The sequence below is a fragment of the Hydractinia symbiolongicarpus genome, chromosome 8 (genome assembly GCF_029227915.1).
Source record: "Hydractinia symbiolongicarpus strain clone_291-10 chromosome 8, HSymV2.1, whole genome shotgun sequence".
Classification (NCBI taxonomy): Eukaryota; Metazoa; Cnidaria; class Hydrozoa; order Anthoathecata; family Hydractiniidae; genus Hydractinia; species Hydractinia symbiolongicarpus.
Window position 1 is genome coordinate 19436788 of NC_079882.1, and position 27426 is coordinate 19464213.

The 27426-nt window shown below is 32.9% G+C and overlaps 1 protein-coding gene across 2 annotated transcripts in view; it reads left to right on the top strand.

Annotated features, from left to right (window-relative positions):
- Positions 1-27426, top strand: part of LOC130655437 (intermembrane lipid transfer protein VPS13A-like) — a 54605-nt gene that overhangs the window by 26229 nt on the left and 950 nt on the right. For both annotated transcript variants that reach the window (XM_057458193.1, XM_057458194.1), the window contains 63 exons: positions 71-162; positions 250-409; positions 497-570; positions 2431-2543; positions 2633-2736; positions 3476-3568; positions 3822-3873; positions 4518-4569; positions 4858-4896; positions 4984-5109; positions 5383-5454; positions 5807-6060; positions 6137-6263; positions 6375-6441; positions 6623-6903; positions 7388-7545; positions 7729-7862; positions 8230-8504; positions 8620-8736; positions 9173-9325; positions 9929-10022; positions 10922-10980; positions 11836-11955; positions 12129-12254; positions 13097-13164; positions 13447-13594; positions 13878-13949; positions 14245-14286; positions 14719-14878; positions 15057-15127; positions 15685-15762; positions 15863-15943; positions 16030-16178; positions 16266-16353; positions 16714-16839; positions 16935-17036; positions 18039-18143; positions 18226-18327; positions 18754-18837; positions 19101-19208; positions 19602-19688; positions 19844-19924; positions 19995-20248; positions 20646-20790; positions 21121-21384; positions 21510-21619; positions 22474-22603; positions 22686-22820; positions 22971-23052; positions 23144-23207; positions 23411-23767; positions 23887-23968; positions 24192-24305; positions 24525-24600; positions 24722-24807; positions 24980-25057; positions 25281-25326; positions 25472-25595; positions 25855-25924; positions 26206-26256; positions 26372-26463; positions 27005-27125; positions 27300-27383. In XM_057458193.1, the coding sequence (XP_057314176.1) occupies positions 71-162; positions 250-409; positions 497-570; positions 2431-2543; positions 2633-2736; positions 3476-3568; positions 3822-3873; positions 4518-4569; positions 4858-4896; positions 4984-5109; positions 5383-5454; positions 5807-6060; positions 6137-6263; positions 6375-6441; positions 6623-6903; positions 7388-7545; positions 7729-7862; positions 8230-8504; positions 8620-8736; positions 9173-9325; positions 9929-10022; positions 10922-10980; positions 11836-11955; positions 12129-12254; positions 13097-13164; positions 13447-13594; positions 13878-13949; positions 14245-14286; positions 14719-14878; positions 15057-15127; positions 15685-15762; positions 15863-15943; positions 16030-16178; positions 16266-16353; positions 16714-16839; positions 16935-17036; positions 18039-18143; positions 18226-18327; positions 18754-18837; positions 19101-19208; positions 19602-19688; positions 19844-19924; positions 19995-20248; positions 20646-20790; positions 21121-21384; positions 21510-21619; positions 22474-22603; positions 22686-22820; positions 22971-23052; positions 23144-23207; positions 23411-23767; positions 23887-23968; positions 24192-24305; positions 24525-24600; positions 24722-24807; positions 24980-25057; positions 25281-25326; positions 25472-25595; positions 25855-25924; positions 26206-26256; positions 26372-26463; positions 27005-27125; positions 27300-27383 (7259 nt within the window). The remainder of the gene's footprint in view (positions 1-70; positions 163-249; positions 410-496; positions 571-2430; positions 2544-2632; positions 2737-3475; positions 3569-3821; positions 3874-4517; positions 4570-4857; positions 4897-4983; positions 5110-5382; positions 5455-5806; positions 6061-6136; positions 6264-6374; positions 6442-6622; positions 6904-7387; positions 7546-7728; positions 7863-8229; positions 8505-8619; positions 8737-9172; positions 9326-9928; positions 10023-10921; positions 10981-11835; positions 11956-12128; positions 12255-13096; positions 13165-13446; positions 13595-13877; positions 13950-14244; positions 14287-14718; positions 14879-15056; positions 15128-15684; positions 15763-15862; positions 15944-16029; positions 16179-16265; positions 16354-16713; positions 16840-16934; positions 17037-18038; positions 18144-18225; positions 18328-18753; positions 18838-19100; positions 19209-19601; positions 19689-19843; positions 19925-19994; positions 20249-20645; positions 20791-21120; positions 21385-21509; positions 21620-22473; positions 22604-22685; positions 22821-22970; positions 23053-23143; positions 23208-23410; positions 23768-23886; positions 23969-24191; positions 24306-24524; positions 24601-24721; positions 24808-24979; positions 25058-25280; positions 25327-25471; positions 25596-25854; positions 25925-26205; positions 26257-26371; positions 26464-27004; positions 27126-27299; positions 27384-27426) is intronic.

Here is a 27426-nt window from a genome sequence, read left to right on the forward strand (position 1 = left end):
CATGCACATAATTGTAACCTAGATTTTCTTTATTAAATCTGTCTAATTTTTAATTTTTATGTTTTAACAGACACACTGGCCAATACAACTGTAGTGACCACTAGTACTCCTGAAGATGAGGCTGTTAAACAAGTGACAAGTGTTTTTGTATGTATTGGGCAGGTACGAACGCTTGTATTGCCACAAGAATAAAAATTTTCATTAAATGGTGTTTTTTACATCTTTTTTGTGCTTTTTATTTATGTTTAGATGGGCTTACAAGCTTTATCAACAACACCTAATAAGAAAGAATATTTATTCTTGGATTTAATGGTTGAAAGTTTAAACACTAAACTTAAACAGAATTCAACATTGCTGTCAGTTGATGTCTCATTAGGGGCTCTCACACTAAGTGATCACTCTCAGGAAGGTTTGTTGATTACTTACGCAGCAACTATTTTATTTCTAGACAGGTATTGCATTATATTATATCATTCTACACTTTTCTTTTAACCAGGTGTAAACGATGAACCACTCACTTTATTTTCATCAGTTGATGGGAAAAAGCTTGCATCAATTTCCTACTCCAGTGTAAGTTTGTTTTAAATTTATGGATAGTTGAAATCATCACAGGCTTAACCCATTTCCAGATCCTCTCTGATTTTTTTAAACGGTTTCACCAACAAAAAATTGCATATTGAAATGGTTCTTTTTCAAGAAAAAATTGCATAGTGAATTAAAAAAGCGTTTATAGTTAGCCAACCAATTCTCCCTTTTAAATAATGTTGGGCAAAATTTCCATGAAAATATCCCAAAATTAAATTACCGTTCACCCAAGCTGCTTCATTTTTGATAAATTGCACAAAATAGCATGCTGAACATGAAGGTGACATCTAAGTTACACTAATCTGACATCTCACATTTTTGGCTCAAAGTTGTATAACAGTGAACAATGATAATTACAAATTCTTACCACAAGCTTTTAGGCATCAGTCTTCCACTAAAGAGAAACGTAAAGAGAACAAAAACATGCATGACATTTTTAAAACAAAAATTTTACTGAGGTTGTCGTTAAAAAGAATAAGAAAATAGGAATTATATTTAAATTGAAAATTGGTACTGCATGGAAACATGCACCGGTATTGTACATGGTTGCTTTGTGTGCTCTTGGCACAAAATAAATAAATCAAATGGGAGGGCAATTGGGATAATGTCTTGCAGTGGATTTGGATGTGTACAATTATTAAATAAAATCATAAAAATGCTGAAATTATGTTAACTGTTGAAAAAATATTTGAAGAAGAAAATTTTTTTCTTTTATTTTATTTTCTGACAACCTGTTAACCGGTAAGTCACTTTGACAACAGACGTGACAACACATTTTTTGACTGTCCTAAAGCTAACTAAAACTAATTACCTGTTAAACTTTATGATTTAGCAGTTATTTACAAAAAAATTAAAAGGAGAAGGAGAAGGGGGCCCAAATAAGGTTCAGGTATTGTGTTCGCGGCATTGGGAAGCTGGTTTTTTTTCTTCTGGAAAATCCTATTTTGTCATACTAGTTTACTTCTGAAAGTCTAAAAAAACTCCAGGAATTTACTTTCTATAAAAGAGTGGCCACCCTGATTGGACTAAGGATTCAACATTGGACTCTTGATTTAAATGACCAATCACGCAATGAGCCACATTAATCCAATGCCACAATAATGCAATCCGCATGCATTGCATTAATGTGGCAGAGGATTTGTTTTAGCATTTTTGGGCCTGTATATGGTTGGTAAGGTTTAACTTGTAGGTTTAAAAACACAGGTTATAGCGCAAATTTCTCATTACAATTCAGTCTTGGCAACAGGCCTTCTGCACCAGATGTGAGTAAGCATGTTGCTAGAAAATAACAAACATTATACTACAGCCACTATTTCTGCAACTTATTATTATGAACAATGACCTTTTTTGACAATAATTGTCACCTAATTAACTAAATAAGCTTGTTGTTCATGATGAGGATATCAGGGTACTATATTTCTTTCATTACAACTAACATTGTTTGCAGTACCACATGCTATGTTCCGTGTGTTCAATGCTATATTATCATGTTTATAACCTGTCAATAGTGATACAATGCTATTGTGCTAGCCAGTATATTTGCATGAAAATGGCGGTGTGATATTTGAATGTGTGTTATTGAGAGGATTTTTAGTATCCCTCGCCACTCCGCCCCCCCCCCTCCCCCTAACTTCTCAAGTAAAAAAATCATTTTTTAGAATGTTGTAATTAAACATCTTTTACTTTCAAACAAAAAAAAGTTATAGTCGTTCAAAAAAATAGTTTACAAATATTTCTTTATATATACTAAACTTTGTACGATAAATGTTGTACCATTCCTGTTTCCATTCTTAAGTTTCGGGTGATAAATTTGATTTTACAGCAGCTGTTTTTTCCTTACTCTAGGATGTTTTATCTAATTCTCAAAATATTACATTTGAATTGGACAAAGTTAATATAAATGCTGATGATGAATCCATAGCAAGCTCAGTTGCTTATGTCACCAACATTTTAACAAGGTCTTGTTGTGTTTCTTTTTTTCATAATTAATTTTTTATTTATAATTAATTAGTTTAATAATTTTAATTGTTCTGTATTGTTTTGATAGTGTAAACATGTTGTTCAACGAGAAGGAAGAAGTGAAAGTAGTATCAACAGTACCAGAACCGAAAAATGAAGAAGAATTACTAGTAGAAGAAGAAATTAAACAAGGTATCCTACTGCTTGCTTTATACAGCAGATTGGACGTTTTTTATTTCTATATTATTATTATTATTATTATTATTGAATTATTATTAAAATTATTTACCCAGGATAGCCTCTTCAGTTCCTTTTAAGACGTCTAATAACGAAGGTTCTGCAAAGGGGGTCCTAGTTCATTTAAAGCTCCAATTTGGGCTACGAAAGTCTTGCAAACACAGCAATCGCTCAACTACACAACCGCCTAAGATATCAATCCTATTCTCATGCTGAGCACTAACCAGAAAGGATAGATTCACACTTTTATAGTCTCTGGCATGACTCGGCCAAGGTTTGAACCCAAGACCTTCTGCACTGGAAGCGAACGCTCTACCATAAGGCTACCAGTCAGTTAATAAAAACAGAACTGTAAGTGCCAGTATCCATTCTCGTTTAAGGCAACCCTAAGACCAAAACATAACACTAAGTCAAAACTGTACTTCCTACTCACTACATATTTAGTTTCTGATGCGTTTGTCAACCTCTCAGATGAGGTGAAAAATTTCGTGATGAGGAACCTTTTATGAGTTTGTTAGCTGACGGAAATAGTCAAACTTTCTTTGACGCAAACTTATTCAAATGGAGGAGTGAAAAAATAGTGTGCTCTTTAATAGGGATCTGGATTTTAAATTTTCGATAAATTGAACGTAATACTTCCAGTAAGTTTTTGTGTTACTTTTTTGATTAATAAATTTATTCTTTTTCACCATAGAAACATCAGAACTGAACATACATTGCAAACTAACCAGTTTAACTATCTTTTGGTTGATGCAAAAGAGAGAAATTGCAAAGTCCAAAGTTGATGGTGAGTGTATGCTTTAGTATTGCATGCTTATGGTTAAATCCTAAATCTTTTTTTTTAGTAGCAAAAATACTATTTTATGATTTTACATTTAATTTTTGGTACCTGACAATTTTTTGTAATATTCTCCTTTTTCACTGACATTAGTTACTGACAGACATCATTATGAATTACAAGCACTATAAATCCATCTAAACTAATTTTAAGGGTTATAGTAAACAGAAATTACGTCAGTGCCTTTATTTTACATTTCTAGGACTAACATTATTAGCAGATTTAAAAGGAAACAATGTAGGGGTAAAAGCAAGGTGAGGAATTTTAAAGATGGCGTCTACATGAACATTATATTGTGGAAGTGAAATTTAATTTCAAGCTAAAGTACAATTTGCTTTTTATTGAGGTGTTTTTGACTGTATGATCTGTATGTGCACCAATTTTTTTTCCTAGACTAACAATTTGGTGCTGATAAATAAAAAATCAGAAATGCCGCCATCTTTATTGTAATGAAAATTGAACATATTAAGCACCAATGTCTTAATGTTTAATCGAAAGCAGCCTTTTGTTTTACTTTGGCTGTATGCAAACAGTTCAAATCATCTCTACAAAAAACTGTTGTTTATTCACTTTACTTTGGCTGAAGTAAAATTCTGATGTAAAACCAACTGAAGTGATGTTGAAGGAGTGTCATAAAGCCGATATCGCAATAAAATTAAAAGAATTGCCCCATATTTCTTTGTAATGCTACTAAAATTAAGATATTTTCGGAGGGGAGAAGAAGAAAATTTGTGTTTGAATTGTGGTCGATTAGGAGTATACTTGTCAATGTGAATGTCTTTCACTTTCCTTTTTCTTTTTGTGTAAGATCAGATATTGTCAACTTAAAATCAGAAATTAGTTTGTATGTTGAAGCACTGTCCTCTTTCCATTGTGTATTGTTGTTGTTTCTCTTCAGGCTGAAAAATTTATACATTGAAGACATGAGACAGAACGTGCTGTATCCAAAGGTATGGCAAATGTTGCATATAAAAATATATAACTTAATTTAAGTAATGTCGTTTTTGCAACACACATTACAGAAATTATATTTTGTTAGGAATGGCCTACATAAAGAAAACTGTAAGTATGCAAGTATAAAATTTAAATTTAATGTTAAGTTTTAATTATAATATAAGTATATATTTGTAATAAAAATGTAATATTATTACCTAAAATATAAAGCTTAAAATTAAACCTTACTGTGTAGAAGATTTCAGTGTAATGTTAAAATGACTTGTGTTCAATTCTTTTTTCAGATTATTGTTTTGGAGGATCAGGATTTGCTGTCGTTGGAGGTGATTTTTCTCTTATTCTGCTTACTTAATGTGGTATCTTCAGATGGAGATTTAAATGAAAACTAACAGTTTTTTTTTCACATTTAGTTTTCACTAAAAGAACACAGCACATCTGCTATGCAAGAAAGCGTTACAGAGCAAGTTGCTTATATATGGTTACGTGTGGGAAGAATTAAAATTGTTTTTCTTTATAAATTCATTGTGGAGATCATGGTAAGTCATAGCTGTTTTACTTTTGTGCTGAACTTTGTGACATCTGTGTTTTCATAAGATGTACTGGTATCGACCTAATATCTTATCGATTGAAAATTTTGAAATTGTGCATACAAAATTGTAAGAGGAATCCAAGTTATTTACACCAAAGTCTGACTTGTTAGGTTCTAAAAAATTTTGTGGTGTGCTAGGTCCAAATTCATTTTTTCACCTAAATTCAAAACTTGTATTGATGGCTTAAGACAAACATAATTCTTCTTGTTTTTGTCTTAGAATTGCATCAATCCATTTTTAAATTTATTCAATGATGGTACGAAAAAGAATATCCAGGACACCAGTGAAGAGGTAGATTGAATTACCTTAGTTTTTTTTGTAAATATAAAGTGATTCGTTTGTCATTCGTTTGTAAGTCAATGTAGAGGAGATTAAATAATATCCCTTTTCTAAATTAAAACATTATATACTTGGAGATTTTACCTTGTTGCTAACATTGTAATCATTCGCATGTTGATATGACATAATTAAAAAAAATTCTACCTAATTAGTTTATGTTAAAAATATATAATCTTGCTGCTTTTTTTAACTGGGTTGTTTTCCATATCTTCATAAAGTTCAAACTTAGATAGTTCCAGATTTTTTTATCATGCGCTATAGCTTTGAGTTGATATATTGTTTATATTTATGTATTTCTCATTAGCATACAGTGCCAAAGAGTGACCCAAAAGTTCTTTTGCTACACCTTGATATTGACATCACAGCTCCTCTTGTGACATTTCCAAAGTTGTCAACATCCGAAACGTATCTGTTGGCTGACTTAGGAAAGTGCATTATAACCAACTCTATAGAAACAGAGGAATCGTCAGAAATGAGTGGTACAGATGGAGATGAAAAAACAAAATATTCAAAAACTGATCATGTGAAAGCAACACTGTCATCAGTAAAACTTATGATGTATGTGAGCGAGGGTTATTTTGTTATTTTATATTCTTGTGCTGAGGTATCAACAATGTCAATCTCACTTTCTTAGAATGAACTTAAGCAACCAGAAAGAAAAAAGAATAACCAAAGAACTTTCAATGGGTTTAAATATCTACAGACCATTGAATCCTGACATGAATGATATAAGCGTAGATGTTGATGTTCTTCCTGTAATAGTAAGTCTTATAATGCTTTTTTAGCTACAATAGATTTATAGTATATTTTTTTATATTTATAGTAAAGATAATCTTGCAGGATGAGAAGTTTAACTTTTTTTAATGTTTTAGGTTTTGTTATCTGATACTGATATCCAGCTCTTGATGACCATAGTTCAGCTAAACTTAGGAGAAGCTGGTAAATTACATTTTAGAAATAAATTTTTGCTTTGACAAGTACTCTGTAATACTGCTGTATTCTCCCTTGTCGAGCATAAGGGAAGTCCCTCAGAATTAGAACAATTTTTAGGATAATATACCTGTTGGCAATAAAATATGTTGAGATGCCTCAGATGTCTGTTTGTTTTACACCATTTCAGAAGTTGTTCTAAGTGTTGACAAAGACAAAACAGTAGCAACAACAACAACAACAACAGCAATAACAAACGCAGCAGCAGTTGCGATGACAACAAAGATTGATGTACATAAAGATGTTAACAGCGAAAATACATCAAGTGCACAATTAAAAGCACAAGTTGATCAAACCGATCATGGTATCAATGAAGATACTGCTGTCATAAATGATAAGAGTTCTACTATACATATATCAATTCATTGCAAGCTGATGGAGTTGAATTTATCTAGTTGTCTCTTATTTCAGGTACACAAAATAAAAATTCTCTGCATTATAACACTGTACAATTTGAACAGAGTACTTGCAATATTTTAGAAAATATCAAAGATGGGAGTATACAATATCATCTGTTACTACAAACCTTAGTCCACACTAATCTTGAATCTTAAACCTGAGAAAGGCATTTTATGATGTACTATTAAGATAGTTTTTTATGAAAAATGAAATAAAAATTGGGGATTTTCAGAAGAGACATTATTAAAAGTTTTGGCTAATAAAGATTTTCTAAGTGAAAAAAGTTTAGAACATTTTCCGACAACCTTTGTTTGAAAAAATAATTTTTTTTCGGAATTTTGTAATGTTTCCATGGTCTTATTCCTTTTCAGTGTACTAAGTATTAAACAGCTGATGACAAAATAAACTTCATGACTGTTTAGATTGGCGCTGAGTATTGTTTCATATTGTGACAGGTAAAAACTTCTCTAACTCTACACGCGTTTTACTTTCTTAGGATTGTGAGACACCTGAGAGTGTTAACATCTGTCAACTTTCTGCTACAAGCACAACAATTGAAATCGTAACAAAAAATGACTCGTTAGAATTGGATCTTAACATTTTCCATCTAACTGGAGACGATCAAAGACCCTTTTCAAAAGCATCATTTAAAAGGTACAACCTATTCACTGTACATTTTTGTAACCCCTGATAAATCAACATGTCATGCATGTAAAAATTATTCATAGCATTTAAGTACAGTAGATATGTCAATATGTATTTCAGATCTTGTCTATTTGACTACTTGACTTCAAAGGTTAACAAACTAAAACCTATTTCCTGTATTTTACGACTTAGAATACTTGAAAAGTGTGTGGAGCAAGATGTTTGTGCGGTACCAGTTATGTCTACTTCCAAGTCTTTTGTAAAAAAAGGTGCTGAGAACAATCATGTTACATTGAAATACACATCCAAGAGTGGAGAACAAATTGGTAATATTTTTTATGCACAATTTATTGTCAACTTCCATGTAAGCTTGGGTTTGACTTACTTTAGGTTTTGTTTAATATACTTTTGCAAAGTAGGACAAGTCTAATAAAGGTAGAAATAATGAATAAAACAGCGGAGTAAGTACTGACGTAAGTCAATTTAAAAGTGCCTTTTATGAGCTAAAAGATATGTAATGTTAATACTTTCAAAGACACATGAACATATAAAAAATGTTTAGATACTAATTTAAGGGAAATCTGGTACTAAAAATAGTACTGTGACGGGCTTATTCTTAACATATCTCTATTCTTCTAGCTTATAAATCATATGTTGTATACAAGAGCTGTTATTATTGTTTTTTGATTTTAGTGGCATTAAATATTGCAAATGCACGCACATTTATAAATTTGGAATTCGTGAAAGACCTTATAAAGTATCTATCTAATACATTTGCTGGAGATGCATCTGATCAGAAAAATGAATCACATGTTGAGAAGTCCCGGCAAAAAGAAGGCGATTCCCATAACGAAGTGGAGCCAAAATCCAATAACACAAAACTTACAGTGAAATGCCAACTGGATAATGGCGAAGTGATCTTGCTGCAGAATCCAAACAAAACAAACACTCCTGCAATAGTTGGACTTGTGAGTATACCAATAATTTTACAGAGTTTTATAGAAGATTTAGCCACAACAAAAGGCACCGCCCCTGGGCATTTTAATTTACCCAATAATGTGATATTTTGTAAAATTATTTCAGGTACAACTTTATGTAAATTACGAAGCTGGTCAAGTATCTACAAAAATTGACATTCCTGATTGTCTTTTGGAAATGTTGTATGGGGAATACCCTGTACTTCGTAGTACTGCCAGACCGGTAAGGATAATGTTTCTAATTTCATCCCTTTGCTGGGCTTCTTATATTAACTGAGATGTGCAGCCATGCATTTACCTTTAATTGGCGTGTCTACTTCTTGCTGCATTTGTTTCTGTCCACTACTTTCGTCTATCAAGGCAATATTCTCATTTAAATGTGCATAATTTGGTCATGGTGTGTATGGGTTGTTAACCTGTCATCTCTCTGATAAATAGATCTCTGTGATAAATAGATCTCTTTGATAAATAGATCTCTCTCACTTATTACATGTGACAATTCTTTGTGCATAAGAGATTGATTGTTGAGTCTTTTATACGTCGAGTTTGGATTAAACACTAGCATACCAATAATTTTACAGAATATTACAGATGATCTAGCCACAACAAAAGCAGCGCACCTAAGCATTTTAATTCATCTATGTTCGTCTGTTCTTTAGTTGTTACAGCCATGCCACATTACGTGCAAAATTCTTATGCCAGATGTTGAAACACAAGACATATCTTTAAAAGTCAAAGAAATGAAGTTTAAACTGTCACCGAGTATTCTTACGACCATCATTAAAATCACTGATAGTTTGACTGGTACTCAGGTATACTATGATGTTTCTGAATTGTAGGTTTTCACTTAAAATCAGAAGATCTATGTGCCATGCTAGGTTGTTATGTTACCAATTAAGCAATTTATTACGAGAATTATAGACAATGATTTAATGATCCTGAAAAATGGAATTTTGTAAAAAACAGTATGCTCCTGAAAACTCGAACCTACAAGGGACTAAAAAAATAGTTAAATTTATTGAGGGGCATTTGATAACTCGAATTTTGACATAAAATGAAAGATAGTTTGACTTAAGTTGTTTCTTTTATTTTCTACATCGAAAGTCGAACAGAAACAAAAGTTTCCCTTTTTACTCATTGATTTAAATATGTTCTGATGTGCTTTTAAATTTAACGGAAAAGGAAAATTTGCATTTCTTTTGAACAAGCAATTTATTTTTCTCAGGTTTTTCTATTTCTTTTCTTTGGAGTTCGAGTTATCGCTATCGTATTAGCACAGGACTGCTAAAACCTAGCGTATGTTCTAGTAATCGATGGTTCAAGTTTTCGGGGTTACTGTAAAAAAGATTATTAAAGCTAAAATAATTTAAATATTTTACAATCCTTTTATCTAACAGTATGACTTCTGAATCTAGTTGCTGCAGGAAGCAGAAGACGCCTCTAAGAAGCACACATCCTCTATTGATTGGACTTCTCATCCTCTCAGTAATGATAAAATAAACACAGAAGGTAATGTGTCCTGCGTTAAAAGTATTTTAATGTAAAAACAAAAAGCCCTGGGGGCTCTAAGAATTTCCGCTCGCTACCAAAATATTTGATGACAGCCTGCTAATTCGTTGTGTCATTGTGCCAAACATTTGAAGAGGTTTGGTGCATAAAGCTCTGAAGATAAAGCACACAAGTGACATTATATCTTACAACAAACGCAAACAAAACGAAACGTGTCATAATAAACTCACATTTTAAAAGAAATTGCTAACAAAAAATTTTGGCCTGAAATGACATTTAGGTGGCAAAAAATTAAACTTTTGTATCATCATGTTCAGCATACTTTATTTGTTAACTGTGCCAAATTTGGTCGAAAATAAAGTGGTTTTAATTTTTGGACCAATTTTGGCCTAAAATGGCATTTAGGTGACAAAAATCAAAATTTTGATGTCACCATCATGTTCAGCATACTTTATTTATTTACTGTGCCAAATTTTGTTGGAAATAAAGTAGTTATAATTTTTGGACCAATTTTTGCCTAAAATGACATTTAGGTAACAAGAAATCAAAATTATAATGTCACCATTATGTTCTGCATACTTTTTTGTTAACTGTGCCAAATTTTGTCGAAAACAAGTACCAATTTTGGCCTGAAACGTCATTTAGATGTCTTCTCAGTACTTAGGGAGCTTGGGTACGAAGTTTAAATCTGTGACGTTGCAATTGACCATTTGGGACAGGGTTAGTTAGTCAGTTATACCAATACTATCCTCCTCTCAGAGGAACGTGAAATCCCAGGGTCGATTTTTTCTCAAAAAATTCTCCGAAAGAAAAAAACGACGGTTTTAAAGAATTTCCTACGCCTTCGGGCGCGGAAATTCAATTAGAAAAAAAAATTAACGAGTAAATTTTCATTTTAGCTTCATCTGTTGATACAAATTTACCATCTGTTCCCAAAGATGTAGTTGAAAAAGAAAAGGTAAAATTATTTTAACCAAATTCCAAATTGCAAATGTAACACATAAAGAGCATGCGTTTTTACTGTCCGTTAATAATTCATTGTCTCTCCTGGAAATTTTATAAAGAATATGCATATAAACCTGGAAAATGAAAAGTTTATTCCTAGTAGCAGATGAGCTGTTTATTGCACTGCTTGCTAATTTGCTTTTCCATCTCACAATACAGAATATGAATTGTTTTTCTTTGTACTTTGTGGATACAGTGTAAAAATATTTTATTTCATTTGACTGTGCAACTAGATAATTTACGCAGATAATTTTCAACAAAAAAGGCAGCCTATATCTTTATTAATTCCATGTTATGAAACAGGGTACATAGCACAACGCCAAAAGCTTGTATAGAAAATCATGATATCTTGGTCGCAGCTTTAATTCTTGATGTTTTTATGTGTATTATGTTCTTTATATTTTTATTGATAAGAGCAAACACGTGGTTCCTGGTCCGTTATCAGTGCTCATAGTGAAAAAAAACAACACATTTTTTAAAAAATGCAGAAAAATTGCGTTTCAGTAATCTTTAGAACTTAAAACACGGAAAATGATTTTCTTACAACTTTGTTAACATAATAAACCCAAATACATCAAGAGTAAAGGTTACAATGACAATATCATTTTTTCTGCAAACTTTATGGAGACTTGTCAGTCCCATGAGTGCAAAATGCATTATTCCTCATCTTTGCGAAAACGCAGGTGTTGATTGTGCATTTAAATCTGCCACAATACGAGTATATAATCACTTAAAATATTTATTTTCTAGTCAGGTTTTTGTGGCACCCCTGGATAACATTGTTTAAAGGTTGCACTGTTTTTTGCAGGCTGTGTTGTCATTCTCTATGATAGAGTTGATACTTGGAAATGATTTAGAAGGAATGTTTAATCCATTGTTGATGACAAAAATTTCGACGAAAACAAACTTGGTAGACTGGTCTGGATTGGTAAGAATTATCTGAGTAATTGCTGAACAGGCATTGAAATTTTCGTTTAATATTGAATAATTAAATTATCTGGTTAACGGAGGTTCCATTGGGTTTCTAAAATAGCACGCAGCATACTTTTCACGTTACTTTTGTTCAGTAATTTTTGCGTTAAATAATTACCTTGTTACTAGATGAAAATCGAGGCTGATTTCACAACTGAGATACATTACTTTAATGATTTGTTTGGAACCTGGGAACCATTGGTTGAACCTAACGTCAATGCAGCTTCGTATCAACCCTATGAACTTAATGCTAGGGTGAGTTACATGTCATTTCTTTACCTGGAACGGTACTGTCTATGTAAATTCCAATTGCGCAAGGGTTTTTTGCTGTAAATTTGAAGTTCAAGTTAAAGAACTATAAAAAATTGTGGATTTATTTAAATTAGTACTCCTGCCTAAAAACTTCCTCCCTTATATTAGCATTTTTTTAAAGCATAATAAGAAGCAAGGTGCCTTAAACAATTTCCGCCATCTGCAACAAACACGTAGCAAAATTCGAATAGCAAATAACCAACAAATACTTGTACAATTTAATATTGTGTGTAACAGCTGTTATTATACATTGAGTAAGTACCAGTTATCGTACGCAATATAGTTTTCTCATTAGTGCAAAAAATCTGAAAACATATTTCCGAAATACGGAAAACTTTTTTGATTTAAATTATTATTTATTATTATTCCGAATATTTATACAGCTGTTTCAGTGTTTGAAGCACTGTTATTAATGTGGGTCCTGTGTTTGGAATGTATACATTTAGGCATTACCTACCCATTTTCCCTCACATGGCATGGGTTGACCAGTAGCTGTGGTAAACGCACTTGCTAAACACGCCCGCGCTGTGGAGCAAACCACGGACCTTGTGTTTACGAAGCGAACTCCATAACCACAAGGCCACGCGCCATTAAATGCCAGGTCGACAAGACAATCTAGTACCCGTTAGTTCACATTTTTGATTATTTACAACAATTGTGACAATGGGAACGAATTGAGTTAATGAATTAACCAAGGATTTTTAGTTTTAAAAAAATGTTAATTGTGATTAATCTCTATCATTTGATTGTCCTTGCACAAATGATTGCGATAATTTCATTTTTAGATGTTTTATGGAGAAAGCAAGCAAATAGATTTTTCAAGCAACATTTTAGAAGATCAAAAAGATGAAAGGTATTCCAGCGATAATTACGCTAGTATTTGATTAATGCAGTGAAACTCAAATGAATACCGTTATTAACCTAAACAGCCTTGTAACGTACCATCTTAAGGAACTGGCCCCTTTTTTAATAAATATCCCCTTCGATGAATTTTTCAATTTTTTAATTGAATTCTGCGTATCACCTGATGAAATGAGTTTAAATGTGCAATACGTTTTTCAACCTTTTCAATGAAAACAATTCCAGTGAAACGGGGTTAAGTTGTGTCAAATTTCGTTTTTTCTTATTTTGACAGTTCATATGACGATGTGGACGAGATTGATGCTTCAGTAGCAACTAGTGAGAATAACACAAAAGCATTTTTTCTGATAGTCAGTTCTGAAGATGTCTTGCAACTAACTGTAACACAGAAAGCTGTCGAAATTATAAATCATGTCACGCAGGTTAGTCCTATCTTGTACATATTATCCTACCTGAAGGATTTTGTGTTTGGTAGAGACAGAGAGCTATGGATTACAGTACCCTGTTATTCTGTATAATTGTTCTGTTACTAGATTTACCAATTTACTTCCAACTTTTAATTATGTTTTAGTTCCAAAATATGTAAAATATAAAAATATATCATTAAGAGATGTGATAGCTTGTTTTCGATGTGACTACCAATGTTTTTTTTGGTTTGTTGGATGTTTGGTTGGTTAGTTAGTTGTAATGTTATTCACATTTCAGGCATGGTCCATAGAATCACTTCGGGAAAATGTAAAAACAGAGCTACGTTTACCATTCCATTTTACAAGTCAGGTAGATATGTCGTTTACATCTTTTTGTGTCGTGTGTTATGGTATATAAGAATAAAAACAGATGATGCTTGCTAGTAGAAAGATTTCTGAGTTTTTTTTTGTACTTGTTTAAATATATTGTTCATTTGTTCTGCTGTGACCTTTACCATTATAAAAACTAACCTAGGTGTTATAAAAATACTAAATAAACTCGAAGTAAGGAAAGAAAACCAAGAAACAGGCAGATAAGACACCATAGTCGATATGACTCTGAATAAACGAATGAATAAATGAATGTGCTATGCTATCAATTTTAGCTTGGAATTCCAGTTGTTGTATCAATGGATCCTTCTATCAAGGTAGATTTTATTTGTATAGCTGATACTTTTTGTATTTTATGGCATGTACAGTTTAACTCAGATTTTGTTCTCACGGTACCAACAAAATAGTTTGAAAATTTGAGATTTTTGATAAAAGGGCTGGAAGAACTAAGAACTATATAGGTAAAGAAATGAGAATAGAATAGAATAGAACAATTGTATTCGCTGATAGCAAGCTAATGCTAAGCAAACTAAAAGTTTCGTAAATTGTGGAGGTAAATTTAACGGTCCAAAGAAATAATTCAACAAATCGGGGATATCGACTAAACCGGTGTTCGAAAAAACCGAATTGAACTGTAAATATTTGATTCAAGAATATCGAATAACTATAAAATTGCACCAAAATGCTGGATCATTAATTGTAAAATGTGCATATTAATACGTTAACATATAGTAAATTTCGTTAATCAGGCTTCCACCACTGAAGAATCGCATTTAAAAATTCAACCAAGACGTCGATCGCAAGAGATTGAACAAACGTTACGAAAGACTTCACTTACTGCTACCCCAGGGAAGCAAAAACTGAAGAAACGCAACACATCTGCATCGTCACCATCTACAACATCTTTAGGTTAGGATATGAATTTTTTTTAATAAGTTAGAATGTCAAATTTTCAAAGTATCTTGTGTTGTTTAATTATAAATAAAAAAATACGTGTGATAGCGACATGATTTGTGTATTGTTATGAGGCTTATGTTTCATTTTTTTGGAATATGTATTTGTAATATTTAAACGATATATTTGTCAGGTGTTGATGTAGTGGACAGCAGTCCGTGGCTTGTTGATGAAAGTTCACGAAATCATTTTATTGATGTTGACGTAAGTCATGTAATACCTTAACTTGATTAGTTTCGCAAATTTTTGCAAGAAAATAAATCTTTGCGAAATTACAAGGAATGAATTATTCGATAAAATTAGTTAAAAACAAAGTGATTTTTTTAAAAAGATTTTCTCCTACCTCCTCAACAAACACACTTTACAAGCTTTCTTTGTTGCGTTTTCTGCTTTTTTGAACATTTCGCGAATATCTTTGCAAATTGATTTTTCCACTAATTGCTTTACTTTTCACACCTTCCCTTTGGGATGAAGATCCTTACCAATGTCAATGTTCGGGATTTTTCTAACAAACGTACCCATAATAATGGTCTCTTTGGGCTCACAATACAGTTCTTCAATCATGTTTTCGCACCTTCGTGTCAACATATCGCTTCTTATGCTTTAAGCAAAAATGTTGGATGTCTGATTTACTAAAATAGTTATTTGCAAAAATTTAAAAATGGTCTTATTACTTCTCCAAACTAATAAATAGTCAAAAATGATTTCGATTTATATTATTTTACGACGCACAAGTGTACTTTTATTAAAACACAATCTAGATAAATGGATTCGATACTGTTAGAAATATATCATTAAAAGAGGCTGGTAATCAAGTGTATACTCTGTTCCCAACCAAGGTATGTTAGCTTCGTTTAAACCAAGAATAAAATATCAAATAAACCACTACGTCACTTCAACTCTCCACGAGGAAGGTGTTTTATGTTGTTTATTTTGTAGGATGGAAATTTATTGCATCTGGTGGTGCAAGTGAAAGTTGTGACTGGATCTCGAATTGTGACGTTTGGATCTACACTACAGGTAAGCGACTGATGTACCACTTTTTGCTTTCTATAATATGTATTTTTTTACTTGCAATTACGGCTTCGATTGTGACTTTTTTGCAGGTGAAAAACAGCCTTAAAATGCCCATTGAAATTTACCAAGGAAATATGCTAGATATTAACAACTTGATTGTAAGTGTCGAGGAAGGTGCGAAGACGAGTTTTCCATTAAGTGAATCGTTTGTGGAAACGTGCGACATTAGGATGGATAGGTACGTAAAATATCACTAAATTATGATAAATATGTCATCATTTTATATTTAATACGACATCTTATGTTTTTTCTGCTTTTTTTTAAGATTCAAGTTTAAACAAGTCGATGTTAACTGTAAAAATCAAGTTATCAAAGGATGTTGTGAAGCGGATACTGATGTTTGCTATATGCAGGTATGATAGTGATATTGCATTGTGCTATATACAGGTATGTTGACTGTTTTAATTAGATTAAAATGTTCTTTAAAACTGCCATGGGAATGTTTTCAAAATCACTTACAGATGACTCTGTATTTGTGAATTTACCTAGTAGGTATACCTTTTTTACTCAGTATTAAAGCATCTAACCCTGTCTTACCAGAATAAATGTCATTGTTGATTGTCAATCTGACAAATCTGCAAATTTGTTATGATAAGTTGTTACAAAGCAACCAGAAAGTAAAGGGATGGTTTTCTTACTCGCGTGAAGATTACCGCGTTGCGTATGAATACTGAATACTGTATATACAAACGTTAATTTGTTCACTGTTTCAGGTTGTTCAATCAACTGTCAAGTCAGACCGAAAATATCAGAAGTCAGTTTCAATTCGTACTATGGATTTTTTGCCAGTGGTTCAAATAATTAGCTTTCTTCCTGTAAATGTCCAACTACAATTGAAGGTATAAAATCTTTTATCACACGTTATAAGAGCTGAAGGACATTTAAATATAAATTCGTTATAACTTTTTCAAGATAGATATTGGCATAATTTTAGAACGATCGAGAACAGACAAAGTTTCATTTGGTTACTCCTGGTAACACTGAAAATATACTGGAGATCAACCCAAAGGAGGATAACTTCACTGTTTCAGTAAAGGTTTGTTTGTTTGTTTGTTTGTTTGTTTGTTTGTTTGTTTGTTTGTTTGTTTGTTTGTTTGTTTGTTTGTTTGTTTGTTTGTTTGTTTGTTTGTTTGTTTGTTTGTTTGTTTGTTTGTTTGTTTGTTTGTTTGTTTGTTTGTTTGTTTGTTTGTTTGTTTGTTTGTTTGTTTGTTTGTTTGTTTGTTTGTTTGTTTGTTTGTTTGTTTGTTTGTTTGTTTGTTTGTTTGTTTGTTTGTTTGTTTGTTTGTTTGTTTGTTTGTTTGTTTGTTTGTTTGTTTGTTTGTTTGTTTGTTTGTTTGTTTGTTTGTTTGTTTGTTTGTTTGTTTGTTTGTTTGTTTGTTTGTTTGTTTGTTTGTTTGTTTGTTTGTTTGTTTGTTTGTTTGTTTGTTTGTTTGTTTGTTTGTTTGTTTGTTTGTTTGTTTGTTTGTTTGTTTGTTTGTTTGTTTGTTTGTTTGTTTGTTTGTTTGTTTGTTTGTTTGTTTGTTTGTTTGTTTGTTTGTTTGTTTGTTTGTTTGTTTGTTTGTTTGTTTGTTTGTTTGTTTGTTTGTTTGTTTGTTTGTTTGTTTGTTTGTTTGTTTGTTTGTTTGTTTGTTTGTTTGTTTGTTTGTTTGTTTGTTTGTTTGTTTGTTTGTTTGTTTGTTTGTTTGTTTGTTTGTTTGTTTGTTTGTTTGTTTGTTTGTTTGTTTGTTTGTTTGTTTGTTTGTTTGTTTGTTTGTTTGTTTGTTTGTTTGTTTGTTTGTTTGTTTGTTTGTTTGTTTGTTTGTTTGTTTGTTTGTTTGTTTGTTTGTTTGTTTGTTTGTTTGTTTGTTTGTTTGTTTGTTTTATTAATATCATCTTCTCGCCTGCGTAAAATAGTAAGAATCTAACCTTATGACACAAGGACTTTGTAGTTGAAGCTTATTGGACTGTTTTTATGTGAGTGACGAAAAGTCATTGCCTTCGAGCTGGTGTGAAGAAGACCACTAAAATATGTATATAACATAACATAATTATTCATTAGTACGTAAGTGAAGATGGTGGTGAATGGGTTGGTAGTGTAAACTGTAACAGGAAAAAGAAAGAACCCAGTGCATTATTCTTAAAGAGCGACACAGGACCTGATCTGGTATGTTTGTTTGTTTGTTTATTTGTTTTTGTTTTTGTTGGTGTTCTAACATACAGTGCATATGAGTGTAATGTTTTTTTAGCGGTTTGAGATTGCGTTAGACAGACTTCACCACTCACTAGAGCTTCATATCTACTCAGTGGTTTGGATTGTCAATAAAACTAAAATAGATCTAAACTTCAAGGTAAACCATGTTTTGTCACTGAGGAGTTTCGAATCAAGTCGGTTAATTGTTTGATGTGTACTTGATAAGAGGAATGGAAGGGGGTGGGTGGGTGAGAGGTTGGGATACAAATGATTTTCAGGAAAGGGAATTTTTTAATATATTCTTGTACCATTGTAACTATTTGATTTGACTTAACATGCACTAGTTTGTGTAATAATGACAGATGTATTTCTCAATATATAGTCCATATTGTCACAAATTAATTGAGTTCTTGTTGGATAATTTGTGTCCTCTGAAGACAAATCCAATATGGATTGTTGCCCATGGTCTTTGATACAACATGTAGAACTGCTAGATTTAGCTGTAAACGAACAAAGATACTCGTGTATGGTAACCTCTACTCCCATGCTTACACCAAATGCTAAACAAAATGTTCTATTTTAGATTGACTCGCGCAAATACTTGTTGAATGCAACGGATGAGAATAAGGCGCATTTGATATCCTTCTCAAATATAAAGAAAGCAAAGGTTTAAAATTGTTTTGTTGCGAGTGTCAGTAATACAGGTAGTAGGCTCCGTTAAAGTTTCTAAGCAAGTCGAGAAATAAAATTGGCGCTTCTCGAAATTTGTTTTATATCAAAATTTTAATTGTTAATGTGAAATTGAAATAAAAAAATCAAACAATGATTCTTTCTGATATTATTTATGCATTGCAGCAGTTTTCGCACGCATCTCTCTTAGCGATCAGGTTGAAATATTTCATCTCTTATAAATTGTTAATTCGCTTCCAGGGTCATTTGTGCATATTTGAGAGTGAGTGGTCTGAAGCGTTTTCGTTAAGTGCAGTTGGTGATGAATCGTTTGTGATGTGCAGCACAAGTGAAGGAGTGTCGTACGCGGTAAGCTGCTTCATATGTAGTTATAAATACTGTAACAAATCAAATACATAAACAGATAAGCTAGTATAACAGTAAATTATATTATGCTAAGAAAATAATGTTCTGATGATCCAAGAATGTCCTAATGTCAAAATTTGTCACCCAGCCTCGCCACGGAGTACGTTTGAAAAAATCCAGCCAGTTTGTATTTTATCTTTGTTAAAATAAATTACTGTAGAAGAATTGTAAAACCATTTGGAACTAAAATTTTCTCTAAGTTTGCCTTTGGTAGGACTTAGTAGGGGAAAAGTTATTGAAAAATTCTGCGTCAGGACAATATCATATGTTGATGTAAATCGACGTATTATAAAATTGTACTTTTAAATGTTATGTACTTCACAACACGAAATACAGATATATATCAGCATCCAAATGTCGTATACTGGCTTGACAAATATCATTACATTGAGTGCAAGATACCTGATAGCTAACCATGCCGGGGTAAGTTAGAGTTAAATCTCACCACATTTGTCTTAGTGAGTGTGTGCACAGTACTGTTTGTCTCGTTCTGAGGACGATGGTATGTGATATTTTATGTATTGTGAATTGTTTTGGTAACATGGTATGCATCTTCAGATAATGGGTATTACTTCTAGCTCGACCTTATGTTTGCTGAAGTAATAAACGAAAGTTCAAGCGTGGAAGAGTTATCCTGGATATCGCTACCAACTATGATGGTGAGATTTTTTTATATATACTCTTAATATTTTTCTTTAAATTGTGATGCTAATATTCAATTTCTAATAGTGCTCGCCAGTGTGGCTTCACTCACCCGACGCAATGCTGTTGCTAAAAGAGAAAGATTCGGCATATGTTGGTCCGCCTATTCCACTTAACTGCGACAATAAAATAGCGAAAAGATTATCAAACTCGCAAACTGTATGTGTTGATGTTAACCGTCTTGGTGATCAATTTATCGTAAATGTCACTCCATACGAAGAAGGGTGTATCCCTCTCCGTGTTGATAACTACTGCTCTCACTCGGTGTTCTTAAAGCAAAGGTGAGAACTTCGTCAATATAAGAACTCTTGGTAAGAAATACTGGTTAATCCGTGTTTTCCTGCGATATATCAAGACACTGTTTTTACGAACGTTGGACAATATTTTTCCCAACTAAATTGGGGAAAGGTTGCAGCGAACCATAACTACTACTCCTGCTCATTGCATCGTTTGGTTCTTTTTTAATCTTTTGTTTGTGCAAAATTCAGTAAACTTGTAATGATTAAAAAGGTAATGTACGACAGTATTGTACAGAGAAGCTCTAAAGTTACGAAAAGGCTGTTAAAGAACAATATACGAGCAAAGTATGGAGTAGTACATTAAAAATATTTCAAACCTCTAACTTTTTTTCATTCAAGGGAAACCTAAATTGATGTGTAATTTATGACCTGCTTTTAGGGAGGTGGATAAACTGGCTGCAGTTACAGAGTTTCTGCCAAAAACTTCTCAGTACTTTAACTGGTCTCAATTTAATAAGCCGCATCAAGTAATAGCAATGTTATTGAATCCAGATTGCAGAGAAAGAAACGTCAATATCTCCATGGTAACTAGTTTTTTTTGTGTGTGTGTCACCAGGAATGGGTTAAAAAGGTCGAGGTTTTGGAAGTCTGGAAAAGGGATTGAAAAAACAGTAAATTTTGGAGCTAGTCGGGAAAGTCGCCAATGATTTTGTTAATTTACTAATTCGGAAACTTATCCGTCTTGTGTTTTTGATGTGGGCAGCATAAATTGTTTCAAGTATGTTAACCAAATATTTAGTGTGTGTAGATGAGAAGCCCATTTTGTTTTAGTTCTGGTATTAGTTAATAAAAAATGATAAGAATCCAACTGTTTAGAATATACATTAAGCGCTTAAATATATTTCTCTATGTAGACAGGATGGGGACATATGAATTTGGAACAGAACGACAAACAAGATGGTGTCAGCACTAAAACAAAATGCTGCAGTTGCACGTGGTGTTGTTTTCCGTCGTTGTGTAGAGGGGGACACGACGAGGAAGATGGCCAGCACCTTTTATCACCTTCACCGCCACCTCTTGTTGCTGACCAAATAGTTTACTGGGTGTCCTATCTAGAAGGGATGCAACGTGTTCTAGCCTTCACACCGAATCATGCTGATGCAAAAAAGTTACGGTCGGTAAGTATGTTATGTTACGGTGGCTATTGTGAATGCCAGTCGGCTGTTACAGGATGAACTTCTTCATTGTACTAATGTGAATGAGTTTTTTAAGCGACCCTGATTTCTTCTGTTTTATTTTTCAGAGTGGCGACGTAGAGAAGGTGACCATGGAAATTTTCCTCTCTTTAAAAGGTGTTGGACTTTCTTTGGTAAATTCATTACCGAGAGAAATTTGCTACGCAGCTCTCACTGGGTAAGCCTCTTCAGAGATAAATAGGATAATTGATTGAAGATAATTCTTATAATGTAACAAAAAGCACGATTACAAGAACTTGCGTAATTTTTAAAACATAACGAACACCTTCTTATAGTTACCAACTCTTGAGCCTAAAACATACAGACACTTAAAGCTGATCACATAAAAATCACACCGTTAAAATTTACTCCACCTGAGTACGAAAATGGAGTCTAAGTTTTGCTTTTTAATCCTTTTTTGGGTGGAAATATGCCGAAGTGGAATTTTTTTTTTTAATTTTTTAATTTTTTTAAAAAGCTTTAGGGGACTGCTTAGTACATTATTTTTTGTTTCTCCTATTAGTGTGACAAAATTAAATGTAGTTTTACAAATAGTTTACAAATTTAAACTAGTTTTTAATTACTTCAAATTTAACGATATTAACAAAAATGCTGACATCAGCAAATTTTTTGACTCAGTTGTTACTTAAGGTCTGGGCAACAGTAGTAGGTTTTATGTCTACTGAACAACAATTTTAGAAATTAAATTTTTTTTGGTATTTTTCATCCTTTTTTTGTTAAAAAATTATATTTTTAAAATGTTATATGTATCAGCTTTTTAATGATTTACAAATTTTTTTTTCTATCCTCTCAAATATCCATCATGTGACTTTAAGCGTATGTTGGATTGCTCAGATGTGCTGTCAATGTTAAGCCTAAGGCTAATATTTATCCTCTAAAATATTTTTCTTGATTTTTTTGTCGCTCGTTCACCAAATACCTTCGTTGAGTATAAAATTCTTAAATTAACTGGGTATTCCCATGTCATGTTCAAAAGGTGTCTTTTTAAGCAGTCATTGTTTTACACTTTAGTGGGACGTCATTATGGGAAGTTGAGACAAAAGAAAATGTGTGGAAGTCACTAGATATTGATACGTCGACTTTTCTGGAAGATTCTTGGAAAAATTCGGCTGCAAATGCACGCTTTGAGAATAAAATCGAGGTAGGGGGATGAAAGACTCGTCTTTGCAAGTTTTATTTCTAATTTGTCATTGTAATTTGGTATTGTGACGTTTGTATTTTAGGTAAATTTAAAGGAAATGATCATGAAGAAGCCGTATCATGGCAGGTTAAAACGTTCGTGCGATCCAGCTTTATGGGTGCAGTATTCACAATCAGAAAACAACACGAGTGTTTACGTGAAGTTGCATCGATTGCAGGTATTTGATTGATATGGGGGTAGAACATTTATTAGCACGTAGAGAATGTGATCTTTGCTGCGTTTGAATATTATTGAAATTTTTAAGGATTACATTTTACCAGCTCCGGCACGATCATTATTGCCAATACAATACACATATATTTTGTAGGTTGACAGCCAGCAATATGATGTTATATATCCCTCAGTTCTTTATCCCGCGCCGTTACCACCCAGAGTTGTGAAAAGAAACGGTAGATATTTCGTTTTCGGATAGTGTGTGTATTTATACTTGCTGACCAATTAGATTGCAAGTTGATGTTTTCTTTTCTTTTTATTGTTCAGGCGTAAAACCATTATTGGAATTAGCAATTGTGTTCAGTTCAAGCCATGACGTTAAAATTATCAAGTAAGTTCTCTGTATTTTTTGTTAAGGGAGAGCTATGGAAGCTATAGTTATGTTTTTTGTGTAGCATATTAAAATACTTCAGTTTCTGCTACATGTTGCCATTTCTTTCTATTACCCATAAAACTTATAATATTCTTATTGTGGTTTTTTGTTTATTTACTAATTTGAATCTTTTCCAATGATCGACTTTCCTCTTTTTGCAGATACCTAAAGTTTCTGTTGCAAGAAGTGAATTTAAAGATAGACCGAAGCATTATCACTGGTGTAATGAGTCTGATGCAAAATTCAAGCATTGCATTGAGTGGCCACACGCAGTTCTTGCAGGATAACGCGTTCGTGAAGGAAAGTGTGGAGGAATCTCTTCGAATGGTTTTAGAATCTAAATCCAGTCAAATGCTTATAAGTTACTTCCATTTGTCGCCAGTAAAAATCCATTTGAGTTTTTCGATGGATGATGAATTAAATGAGTCGTCAAAATCATCTTCGAACGATGAACTCTTGCAGTGGTTCATTAGTACGATTGGTATCCAGTTCACAGATATCAGTGATGCTGTTATCAAGTACGGCTCGGAAATCGTCTGTCTATCTGTCTGTTTGTCTGTCTACCTGTCTGTCTCTCTGTCTGGCTGTCTGTCTGTCCAGAGTTCTAAAGTGTTATTATAAGCTCTAATGTTTTCAGGCTTGGTTACTTTGAGCGGAAAAACACGTTCATCACTCAAGATATGTTGTTTGCGGATGCAACGAAACACTACCTATTACAGGTTTAGATTTATACCTATTTGGTTCAACGTTTGTTTATTAAAAACAATATCTCTTCCATCTTTTTTGCATCTTGAACGCTTGTGTCCACACCTATTAAAACTTGTAAGAAAGGAAAATGATTAGCAAAATGCTGTCTTGTTTTTTTCTTTATATTTGCGATGTGTGTTTTTTTATATTTGCGATGTGTGTTTATTTATATTTGCGATGTGTGTTTATTTATAGGCAGTGAAGCAGTTTCATGTTTTGGTCCTCGGATTAGACGTATTAGGAAATCCGTACGGTTTGATCAGTGAATATGGACAAGGTGTTAAGGATTTATTTTATGAACCCTACCTGGTAAGTAGAACAAGTAAAATCCTGCTCTCTTTCCTCTATTGCTCATTGCTCATAAGTACGTTGCATGTGGATATCCAGCCACAATAAATGAATTTTAAGACAGCTTATTGCAAACTTATGCACGAGTGCGGTTTTATATTTAAGTCTTACTGAATGCTGCATTGTATGAAATGCGACAAGCCATTGTGCTTATTCTAAATTAAACAAACGTTTTTTAAGGGCAGCGTTGCCGGTCCTCATCAGTTTGCTGAAGGCTTAGCGTATGGTATAAAAAGTTTGCTGGGACACACAATTGGTAAGTTAACACATTTTGAGAAAATAATATAATATCAAAGTGCAGAATATGAATGACAACGCGGATGTTTTCAACTAAAGTATGTATGGAACGTGTATTTATATTTCGTTGATATTTTCAGGAGGCACAGCTGGCGCTGCTTCCCTGATCACTGAACAGCTTGGACAAGTTGTTGCGGCAATGTCATTTGACTCTGAATACAAACGGGTAAGTTGAAACACCTTATGAATAAAAAGATTGAAGAAACTACAATTTTTAAAATACGCGAAGGCTTTTCGGATATGATGACATGCTTAAAATGACATTTTATTTCTTGAGAATTAATTGTGAACATTTTTTTTCATCTACTGTTAATGTTATTACACATTTTTCATTTCAGAGAAGAAGACAAGAAATGAGTTCTGATCCTTCTGGAATTGGTGAAGGGTTAGCAATTGGTGGCAAGCAGTTTGTCCTTGTGAGTATTTCTACGTTGATTATATAAGACTTCCTGGTCAATAAGATGAGTGTAGAATGTTCTGGTTCTGGTTATCAGGTCAATAAATTTATCTGAGCAAAACCAGTTCTAATACCGATAGCCGCAACTCTCGATTTTGTTTGGATGTTCAATGCAAAATATGTTGGATTGGTTTACCCTAATCTCTAATTTACACAATTGTATATTTGTGAATGTATTTTAGGGTTTGGTATTCGGAATATCAGGGTTGGTGACGAAGCCTATACAAGGTACAAGTTTATAAAAAATGCATTGCGGGAATATTGAGAATGTGTCAGGAAGGGTTTTTTTTTTCTGGTTTATCAATTTTTTTACCCACTTGCAGGTCGTGCTTTATAATTTATGTTTCTTGTCTTCTGAACTTTCTCGTTGTAGGTGCTCGCAAAAGTGGTATCGAGGGTTTTTTCAAAGGAGTTGGGAAAGGTGTGCTAGGACTTCTTGTGAAACCGACAGGAGGTGTGATTGATTTGCTGACAAGTAGCTTAGATGGCGTGCGAAGGTAAGAGTCGTTCCACTTTGAAATAGTAAAAACTCTTTGAACAATCTCTCTTCGAAGTCGTTTGGTCAGCCTTATCTGCATGGGATTTAAAAAATTAATACGGATTTATAATTGTCTGCTGCATATGTGTTCCCTAGTGGAACAGGAGAACCAGCGTGTGCTTGTGTCATCTAAAGTTCAGTTTTAAAATGTGACTATTGTGTAAAGCTCTCTTGAATGGATAGGACATAAATCACGATGTACTTTTACCACTCTTTAGGTTTGCTGAGCAGGGCGGCGAAGATATTGTGTGTCGAATACGCTTGCCACGAGTTACCTATCCGAACAAAGTAAATTTTAAAAAGTGCCTTTATGCTAATTAACTGTTAATTTTGAATTATCGTGGAGAATTATCAATCTTCTTGTTTCTCAGTAATTTGTTAAATTACTGCACTGTGCCGAGTATGATTTAGATTGCATTGTTTTGTTGATAACCTCAATGTTAGATAACTTGATGTCTAAACCTCCTCAAACATTCTCAAATCTGCATCAAATTCAACAGTTTTGTTCTTAATGTTTGATACAATAGCACAATACAATTGTATTGATGTGTGTTTGTTTTTCATTTCAGCCCGTTGCTGTTTACAACAACGAACGTTCATATGGCTATGGTTTATTAAGAGTAATTTTTAAATTTTTACATCTTTTTATTAATATACTTTGATTAATAATTTTTTATAATGTTTCGTTTATCTTGCTGTACTTGTCCATTTTTTAATTAGATTCTTTGTATTTAGTCGCTTTCCGCAAAACAAAAGATTGATGGGCAGTACAAAGACCACGTTGCCATACCAACGGAACATCCAACAATTGTTTTGTTCACCACAGAGTAGGTGTTTTCTCACTTTAGATATAATGTTCTTATATAATGTTAATGTCATGTAAGCAGACGAGCTGGTTTCCAATTCGTTTATGTAAAAATTTTGGTAGGATTAATATTCGTTTTTCAAAAAAAAACCAACCAACACCCACAACTTGCAGTAGAGAGTTCCCTTTCAGTGCGAGAGGTACTATATTCAATCTTTCCAAGATTCAATACAAGGCCGACTCACACTTCACACCAGAGACTAAAAACGTGAATCGAATAGTATTGTTTGTCTAATTGGTTTGTTTCTGTTTGCGTAGCGCGAACAGGAGCGTTAAAAGCTTTAGCACATCCTTTACAGAGCTCTTATAGATAAAAAAAACCAATAGGAACTTACTTGTCCATCTTTGGTAAATAATCAAAGTGACATTACATGGAGACGCGAATCGATGAAAAATTTTGCATGTCGAATAAAACAAAATCGATTGATTTTCTTTCGAAAATAAAAATTGATAGAGTGTTGTGTACGCAACAAGATGAACTTGTTCTTTTTCCTTTTTTTTAGGATGCTGATTGAAGCAACGCAAAGTCAATTTTTCAGTGAGTGGCAAGTGGAATGGTCAACTTATTACAAATCAATCGAAAGTATTGAAAAGAGAGATAATTCTGTCAGATTTAATTTGAAGGTATAGTTTGAAAAAAAGGAATTTTTCTTGCAAATTTAGGTCAATTTTCCGATTCACTCTAAACATATAATTGAAAAAATGCCGTAAAATATCCCAAAATTTTATGAGGTTGGGTGGCAACCCTAAAAAAAATTCTCTGACCTTTTTCGATAATTTCTTTTTTTGTAATTTTAGTTAACATCTGAAAGAAAGGACAAGATTTCCATCTCGCATTCTGTATTTCATGAAATTTCATGTGGAAAGCCACTTGCGTGCCGGGTATGTATTCGTTTAGTGTTCTGCAAAAAAATGTTTTTCTAGG